The sequence below is a fragment of the Volvox carteri genome, assembly GCF_000143455.1.
Source record: "Volvox carteri f. nagariensis unplaced genomic scaffold VOLCAscaffold_36, whole genome shotgun sequence".
NCBI lineage: Eukaryota > Viridiplantae > Chlorophyta > Chlorophyceae > Chlamydomonadales > Volvocaceae > Volvox > Volvox carteri.
This window is the reverse complement of record NW_003307579.1, coordinates 114,594-123,342: the sequence shown is the minus strand read 5'-3', so window position 1 is coordinate 123,342 and position 8,749 is coordinate 114,594. Positions and strand designations below refer to the sequence as shown.

General features: G+C 56.3%; 1 protein-coding gene across 1 annotated transcript; it reads left to right on the top strand.

Annotated features, from left to right (window-relative positions):
- Nucleotides 1-617: 617 nt before the first annotated feature.
- Nucleotides 618-8,471, top strand: gcp2 (gamma tubulin interacting protein; the record flags this gene model as incomplete). The annotated part of the gene is made up of 18 exons (XM_002953449.1): nt 618-761; nt 1,248-1,415; nt 1,664-1,798; nt 1,925-2,272; nt 2,554-2,650; nt 2,946-3,126; nt 3,277-3,333; nt 3,442-3,496; nt 3,821-3,968; nt 4,373-4,551; nt 4,892-5,144; nt 5,361-5,650; nt 5,785-5,884; nt 6,055-6,200; nt 6,534-6,831; nt 7,174-7,184; nt 7,479-7,694; nt 7,866-8,471. The coding sequence occupies 18 exons, from the start codon at nt 618-620 to the stop codon at nt 8,205-8,207; spliced, it is 3,168 nt and encodes a 1,055-aa protein (XP_002953495.1). The 3' UTR covers nt 8,208-8,471.
- Nucleotides 8,472-8,749: the final 278 nt, after the last annotated feature.

Sequence of the window (8,749 nt, the reverse complement as noted above, 5' to 3'; positions counted from 1 at the left end):
TGGCATTCGCATATGACATGGACAGCACAACCGTCTGGGTTAAAGCAAACGCCGATACGCGCAAAGATTAATACCACAATCCTCAATCAAGATTCCACTTCTTTGGAGGATGCGAATCAGAGCCATCGGAAGCCCCGCATCGAACAGGTCGGCCTCGAGCGCAGACTTTAGGGCAGCCACATTTCCGTAGCTCTTGTCGATATCAGGTTCAAATGATGATCCTTAACATTTCAATCCTGAATCTGAGTTTGTGATCTCAGGTTCTCAGATTAATTTTACATTCACCAGACTAGTATTTTTTTGCAAGCCCATATATGGTTATGGTAGGCCAAATCCCAAAGCAATCCAAGTCATACGGCAACTCTGGTGCATGGTAAAGTAGCCAAGGCATGGCAAATTATGGCGGTAGACAGTCAACGGACGGTCAATTTTCGCCGTACATGTAACATGCGGAAAATGGCGCAGCTATATTCATATCAGATTTTCTTTGACGAGTCATTTTGCTCGACAGCACTTTCATAAACCTGTGCACGAACTGGGAACAAGAATCTAGTTCGAGGTAGAACTCTACGCGAATTAGTTTTAGTTATTGAGCTAATCCCTTAAATGGCAATTCCATGGTCATGTACTGCCCTGATTGGAAGGATGATCTTCTGGGACTAGGCGCAATTTCCAGCTTGCGGGGTGCAAAGCAGGAACGAGAGGCTGCGGCAACGCAGCCTGACCCCATGCAATCGGATGTTATGGATAGCGTTGTAAGGGTGGGCAAACACACGTGCTTGGCCCTTTTGCATTTTTAAATTTGGAATACTCTTAAGCACGTACAGCTTCATCAATCCTACTTCACAGATGCGAGATCAGATACCTCAAGATGTTAGCACAAGTGCAAATGCTCCTGCGGCGGACCAGGACGGTGGACACCAGACTGGGTGGGTTGCGCGGCAAGTGCTCTTGCGGGCTGGTGTTACGCTGCATTGATTGAAAAGCCCTCTGTCAACCCGTCCTCTATAATTGCCCCTTTGGACGGCTATGCAGAGGCAAGCATAAGGAACTCGTTGCGGGACTACGCATGCTAAGCCAAGGGACGCCTGGCATAGGGAGTAAGACGCAGGCCTCTGCTGCGTCCTCAGGCGCAGTTCAGCAGTCGTCTGGTGTGATGAAAACAGGAGCCGTGCCACAAAACTTCTCAGCACCCCCAGCAAACGCGCAGCGCGCACCACCCTCCATCATCGTACCCCCTCGTGCAGCGGGTCAGCCGTCATCTGGAAGCACCACGCCCCGTGGTGGTATCAGCACCAGCAGTACGCCGCCCGGGCTACCCACGTCCACACCTGGCACCCTTCCTGCCTCGGCTCCCTGGAACGCAGGGTCCAGCGGCCCAGGCACAGTCTCAGCCGTTGCATTGGCAAAAGGAGGTGGGACCTCTGCCATCACAGCATCTACCGCTCGCGACGGGCATGGTTCCATCGTGTCGAAGCTCGGGACCGGCAGTCAAGTCGGTGCAGCCTCCCAAAGTGCACAACGGGCCGCTGCAGGGACAGGCGTTGCTGGACAGGGACCGGGTTCAACACAGAGTACAGGAACGACACGGCTGGGTGCGGCTGGTCCCTCGGCTTTTCGACAATCAGGTCCCGGGGCTGCACCGCCTCAGCCCTCTGCGCAGCAGCCCAGGCAGGCGGCTTCTTCACAGCCGGGGCAGCCGCCTGCGTCCAGCCAGCCATGGAATACCGCTCAAGTGCAGACACCTCCACCGGCTAATTACACGACAGCCACAGCCAATCCATTCTTTGGCACGCAGGTACGCTTCTTGAGCCCGTCCGTGGATTAAGCCTGGCCCCCAGGGGTGGGGCGCCTGATGACCACGGTAACAGATGAAAGTGCCAGGTGCATGAGCCTGTCTGCCCTTTTTTCCGCACCGCGCCAGGAAATTAGCCTATCTCCCTTGGCTCTGGCGAAGAGGGAATCCTACACGGCCGCCATGACGGACACCATGGCTGCCGCTGCTCGCCTCAAACAGCAGCAGCCGCAAAGCCACCAACGTGTCTCTGGGATGACAACCTCGGGTCCTAGGGGAACAGCCACCTCTATTGGCAGCGCAGGCACCAGCTCCTATGGCCACCCTACGCCAGCTGTTGCGCAGCCGGGTGACTTGTTCAGCCCCAACGCAGTAGCAGTTGCATTGGCGCGGCGGCCGACGGAACTCGTTTACCTATGTGACATGCCCCAATGGACTTACCAGAGGCCCAGTCTTTCAGGACTGGATTTGATAGTGGTGCGTGGGCTGCTCATTGCTGCGTGAGGGGTGTTCAACTGAGCCATGGACGAATCGAGGGAGGCGACGTGTACTCTAGTCTATAGCTTCAAACACCCAAGCTTCTCACGGAGAGTCCGTGACACTACTGCACTTCAAATCCATATGGCGTCTAGCATATAATACTTTCCAAGCCCGGCAAGGGGAGGGTGCCCTATGCAGGAAAGAGCAGTCATTTATACGGCTATCGAACGCCCACGCCCTCTTCCGCCAACCGCTTCACTTTGTATATGGACCAACAGGCCGCAGGGTCGGGGGCCCCAACGATGTCTGGTGGAGTTGCCGTGCCCGATCCAGCAGACGTCACACCGCAGGAGCTGATGCTGTCGGAGCGCGCTTGTGGGTAGCTTGGTGGACAATTGTACTTGGCGCGCACATTCAGCCGCTTGTCTTGGGACCATGCTTATAAAATGGAGGGGTGATCTTCGCGTGGCGCCGCTGCAGCTCGACTTATTGGGCTCCCTACGACCATTACCATAGAGTCGGCACCTCCCATTGTCGACAGATCAATGTATCAGAACACGACAAACTTTTCAGGATGCCGAACAATACTTCCCTCGATATGCTATGTGTGCAAGCTTCTTGTCTTGTCCTTAATGTATTCGCCGTGTTGCCTCAACCTTCTTACCTGCAGTGGTCTCGGATCTACTCCAAGCTTTCTTAGGATTTAATAGCCAGCTCATACGACCGCGGCTGGTGCCGCCCGTCGGCGCAGCCGCGACGGCGGCCACGGGGCCATGCCTGACGTTCGTAGTGCGGGAGGACCTCGTGCATGAGACGCTGAGGGAGAGAGTAGCGCCACTGCTGCCCATTTGGTGGGTCAACTTCGGCGTACACATCTACCACCTATTCCTTGCAAACATGTCCCCACGTTCTCTAATGCCACGGCGACAGACTGTGTGCGTCAGCATTTTAATTTCATCGTCTGTGTTGCCATGTTCGCTTATGCATGGTTTGCCCCGCAGCGACTACGTAGCGGCGTTGCAGCGATTCGTAGAGACACGGTCAGCGCACTGCTACGGGTAAGGTGCTGTAATGGAGCCGAGGAGGGGCAGGATTGTGCGTTAACCGTCGCCTTCTATTCCGCCCGGAGGACACGTCTTGACGGCTCTTTATTCGTTTGCGTGCAGGATGGTTACCCATGCCCTGGCTGCGGCATTGCGGGGCTACCTCGAGGACTGGCAGGTAAGGAACAGTTAGTAACCAGGAATAAGACTTATGGAGCTTGTCTCGGGCTTGGGAGTTTGTCATTCTTTACGATGTGTGGTCGTTTCCGCTCGTCCTTTCAATCGGTCCCGACCGCTCGCAATTGTCGTTGGGCTATGATTGCAGCCTCTGCATCGCTGCTCTCAGGTTATCCGGTGGTACAAATTGCGTGCTCTGATGTTAAAAGGCGCATCAGTTGCGGCACATTGTCGTCATGTCGGTTCACTGTAGCGTGCGCCTGTGTGCAGCTGCTTTGAACGGTGTCGTCAACATGGGGGCCCCTTGCACGTCTCCGTGCTTTAGGTCATGGTGGCTATGATGGAGAATCAGTTGCTGCACGGCGCACTGGACTTGACACGGCTGACTTTCTATTGTCAGCAGCCCACCGCAGCGCTAGCTGTGCTGGCCGACGTTGCTGCACAGGCCGCCAACGTTGAGCGGACATCCGCAGGTCGGTCCGGAAACCCAGCCTTCTAGGCATGGGCAAGGATTCAGGCTTGGCCTGTGTTCCGTAGGGAGATTTAGGGTTGTATTCGGCGGGACTGTGATGTAGTTTGTCAATGCAAGCGCTTTGGGGTTGGCAGGGCTTGCAGTCGGGGCGATACAAGTTACAAGTTTCGCACGAGTGCAGGGTTGTCTGCCAAACTCGGGAGGCCATGGACTATACATATTGAAATTTGATACCACGTCTCTTCGAAGGGCAATGCACACCATGTTTGCGAGATGGGCTTTCCCGCTGGCGAGTCAGCGTGTAGCATGCGGTCAAATGCGGCGTAGCTTTACGGATGCTGACTCGGAAGTCCAAGGTGGAGGCTGACATTTCCTGTCAACCTCGTCCGCTGCCCGCCCGCTTAGGCTTGCTCAACCTGCTCCACGCACGATACAGTGTATGTGCGGGTAACGGTCCTGGCCGTTCGCTGCTGCATCACCTGCTCACCGCCGCGGCAGCGCCGTACTGCGCCTGTCTTGAGCGCTGGCTACGGCACGGTGTGTTGGACGACCCTTACCATGAGTTCATGGTGCAGGAAGATCCGGTGAGGGCTTTTAAGGAAGGGCAGGGGCGTACTGTCTGGGCTTGTTGATATCATCGCTGGCTCCTGGCAGCGCATCGGCCATACATGGAAGGCACTGCTCCGCATTACGGAACAAACAATGTAAGCAGCGGACCATATGCCTTAGTGCGGCTTCCGCTTACAAGAATGACGAACTAAGACCAATGGTGACTCCTCTGTCTTTGGTCGTGGAGCTGGCGGCGCGGCTATGGATACCCTTGTTAGAGTCCCTGCATTAAATGGCGTGTTCATTCAAATGCTGTCGAATGATATCAAGACGGAAAAAGTTTCATCCCTCAGCCATGCTCATGTTGCTGTACAGGCGCTGCGTTGTGATTCGCCTGCGGCAGGATCCAGCCACTCGGGTGCAGCGAGTCGGGCGTCCTCCTATTGGAGGGGCCGCTACACGCTGCGGTACGTGCTGCAGTCAGAGACCCGCACCGCCATGGAGTTGGGCATGTCGACGCCGGGGCCCAACGCCGCAGCGGCTAATGCGTCGGGCCCCGCGTCTGTGCCCCCCTCCTTGGATGTACCCACCTTCATGTTCCCATATCGAGAGCTGATCCTCCGAACGGGTAGGTGGTATGGTGCTTGAACAGCCGACTCGCGTTACAACGCGACTATGTCAGGATGCGTGTAGTATAGCTAGGCGGGTGTGTGCGGTGGTGCGTTCTTGGGGCAAGGATGTGCTGGATGACCGCATGCAAGGCTTAAGCAAGATGCTCGGGAACAAGCAGTTCTCGCCAACTAACAATATGCTTTCTGTCTCCGCACTGAACTACCTTTCTCAGGAAAATATCAAAACGTTCTACGCGAATGTGGCCAGCCCGTGGCGCAGCCCGTCATACCACAATCCAACAACGCGGCAGCAGTTGGGGCACCAGCAGCCCCTTTGCCGCCGTTGTCATATGACCCTGCACAGCCGGGTGGCCTTCAGCTGCATGTCCGCGCCGCACACGCAGCGGCTAGTACGGCGTTGCTAGGGTTCCTGCTGCGCGGTGGCGGCGCTGGCGGTCGTGCCGGTGGCGCAGGGTTGATTGCAGTGCTACGATCAATTAAGCACTTCTTCCTTTTGGACCAGGTGTGTAGTTGCCATGGGCGCATGACTGACAGTGATTGTAGTGATGGGAGGGGACCAATTGGATGGCGCACGGTGCGAGCTACAATTTGCCGTATCCACTGTCGTTCCTTTCCACCCCCTTTCATTTGCCCCAGGGAGATGTGTTGGTCAGCATTATGGAGGTGGCAGATGAGGAGCTTTGCAAGCCCGCCAAGGCCATTAACCGTACCCGCCTGCAATCGCTTTTGGAAATGGGTAAGTGGGGGATGGGGAACCGTTGGTAACAGACTGGTCAAGTGCGGCCACTTTTCGGTGTACACTGTAAAGTTGGTACGGTCTCATGTGTTAAACATAAATTTGCTTTAAACGAATCTTGTCAACTTGCCTCTTTATGTGCAAACATTGGCTGCTCCTCCTTTCCTCAGGCGTCAAAATGTCTTCGGCGGCGTCTGATCCGCATGCCGACACTCTTGGTTTTGAAATGGATCCCCGGTCTCTGGAGTCTCTGGCAAAGGCAGCAGCACTGGTCACAGCCGGCTTGGATGCCAGCAGAGCGGCGTCGTTCGCTGGGGTAAGCACCTTACCAATGCTCCTGCACCCAGAGGACCTTGAATATCCCCGCAGCATAGAACGAAGGGCAAGGTTCTCGCTGCCAGCGTCGTAATGGACAGCGCATGACTGCAAAATGCTGCCGGCGTGCCGTCGATCCTACCCCTGTGAACGCGCGCTTCTATTATCGCTATAGAACTGGAGCCTCCCCAACTGATGTCGGCAACGTTTGTGGTATGGTTCCGGAACTACGGCCAGTCGTGTGGTTGTTTGGACTTTGGCAATGGGTATTTCGGATGTCGACATTCAAATTGCTAGCAATATGGATATGACTTGCCGTGTATGCATTTGCCAGGCCGTGGGCTCACCGGTCGGCACGCCAGGTCCACATGGCACAGGCGGGCGGCCGCTGCCCATGCAGCGCACCCCGGGTGGTAGCCGCTTGTTGGGCCCACGCGACCAGGACCTGCCGGGCTGGGAGCTCTTCCTGCCGACACTCAAGCTGGACTGGCCTGCTACGCTGGTTGTGGGCGGCGAGGAGCTCCTCCAGTACCAACTGCTGTTCAAGCATCTTTGGGGGCTAAAGCGCGCGGAACGGCAGCTGGAGGCCACGTGGCTGATGCTACAAGGAACAAAACGAGTGGAAAGGATGGGTACGTTATGGGCTTGACCCGGCCGGAATGGACATGACACGAAGCGGGTTCCGTCCTGACTGTTAGCCATGGTCACGAGATATGTTTTCATGAATGCCTTTTGCCACGTGAAAACCCAGTCCTTCTGGTGGCCTTGCTGACTTAACTGAACCTAATAATATTCGGGCCTGTAAACGGCCCGAACCTAATAATATTCCCGAACGGCCCGAACGGCCCGAACTGAACCTAATAATATTCGGGCCGTTTACAGGCCAAGTGCTGCCTCCCAAAGCTGCGGGTCGGCGGCGGAAACAAATGGCTGTCGCTCATGCGCTGTGTCATCAGCTACACTTCACCATCCAGGAACTCCTACGGTAGGTGACTGGCTTTGAGAATCACCAAGGCCAGTCGATGTGGGTTGCATGGTCTTGTTTGTTTCCTTGTCCATGCGTGCATGCATAGCTGGCGTCATTTAAGGCGGATGTCACGTTGTAGGACAAACTGTTTTAAGCATACAGGGAGAAGGCGGTAAGTCCTGTTTTTCTCGGCGTTCGGAGTGCCATTGCATGCGAACAATTTGCCGAATAAGCGAGGTGACATTGCTTATAAAAACCGCGTGCAGTTACGGCACGCTTGACGTGTTGGAGCCATTGTGGAATTGTCTGGAGGAGGGTGTGCAGCAGCGTGCAGCGGACGTGGACCAGGTTATTGAGATGCATCGCGACTTCTTGCGCCGGGCCGCCGGGGGCCTGCTGCTGGACCAGCCGCGTGCGCTGCGCTGCCTGATTACGCTGCAGCAGAGTGCCGCGGGCTTCACACGCCACATCTCGGCGCTGTGGGAACGCCTGCAGGCGGGCATAGAGACCTCGTCCAACGCTACGCAGGTGCGAGTACTCCGGGCTCATGGGGCCATAGGGTCAGCACCAGCCATGGCGCCTGCACTTCTATGGCGAGCTCTTGCCAGGGTACTCACCAAGGCGCTGTTTCTGGTTGAACTAAGCGAAGCCTTCCTACAGCCGTCTTTTAGTTATTCATATGGCGCTTTTCTTGTGCAGGTGTCTGCCGCCGACATCGCCGCGGAGCAGCAGCGTGCTGCTCAGGTGGGTACTGCACTAGATGATTTGCAGCGCCTCATGGGCGAGGCGACGGGGCAAATCCAGGCCCTGGTGGCGGCAGTGCGAGACCATTATGAGGGGCTCATGACGGGCAACACCGCCATGGCGGGGACACTCAGCACCGGCGGCAGCTTGCAGGGCGGCGGGCTATTGGCAGAGTCCACGGAGTCGGGCGGGTGGGATCTGGAGGCTTTGCAAAACCTCGCAGACAGACTGGACTTTGGCCGGCCAGCAGCTGGCACGCTGGGTGCCGTGCTTGCGGAGATGACTGGGCGCCACTGATGCATGGCAACCTTACCTGCGGAGGGTATTGTTAAGGCTGGCTACAGCATGTGGTGCAGGCTGACTAATTTACTGGGACTGGGGTGACACATGGGGTCGAGCTCGAAGAAGATCGTACAGAGTGGTAGCATTACTACCGCCTATGAATGCGCTTGCAAAGGGATAGGATTATGATGGAAGCAGCTTGACATCCTATCCTGCGTCTTGCCGTGCTGGGTTGGAATGGAGCATCCGAACTCAGTATGTCAAATCACCTCCGATCGGAATGGTTCGTCCCATTACAGCTAACGCACGGGAAGTGCAACGGCCAGATAGCCCCCGACGTGCGTCTTAAACCTAGTCCATTGTCCCAAGAGATCGAGAGTCCCTGGCTTCTGGCTAGATGACTCCACCGAGAGCATTACTCCAGCGACTGCCACGCGCTATCGACTAAGGCCTTGTTCCGCTGCCGAAGCTCCTCGTTCAAGGCGTCACGAGCCGCCTTTACAGCGGCAGGAACGGTCTCGTGACCGTCTTCAACAATGGGACTACTCGCCCCTGCG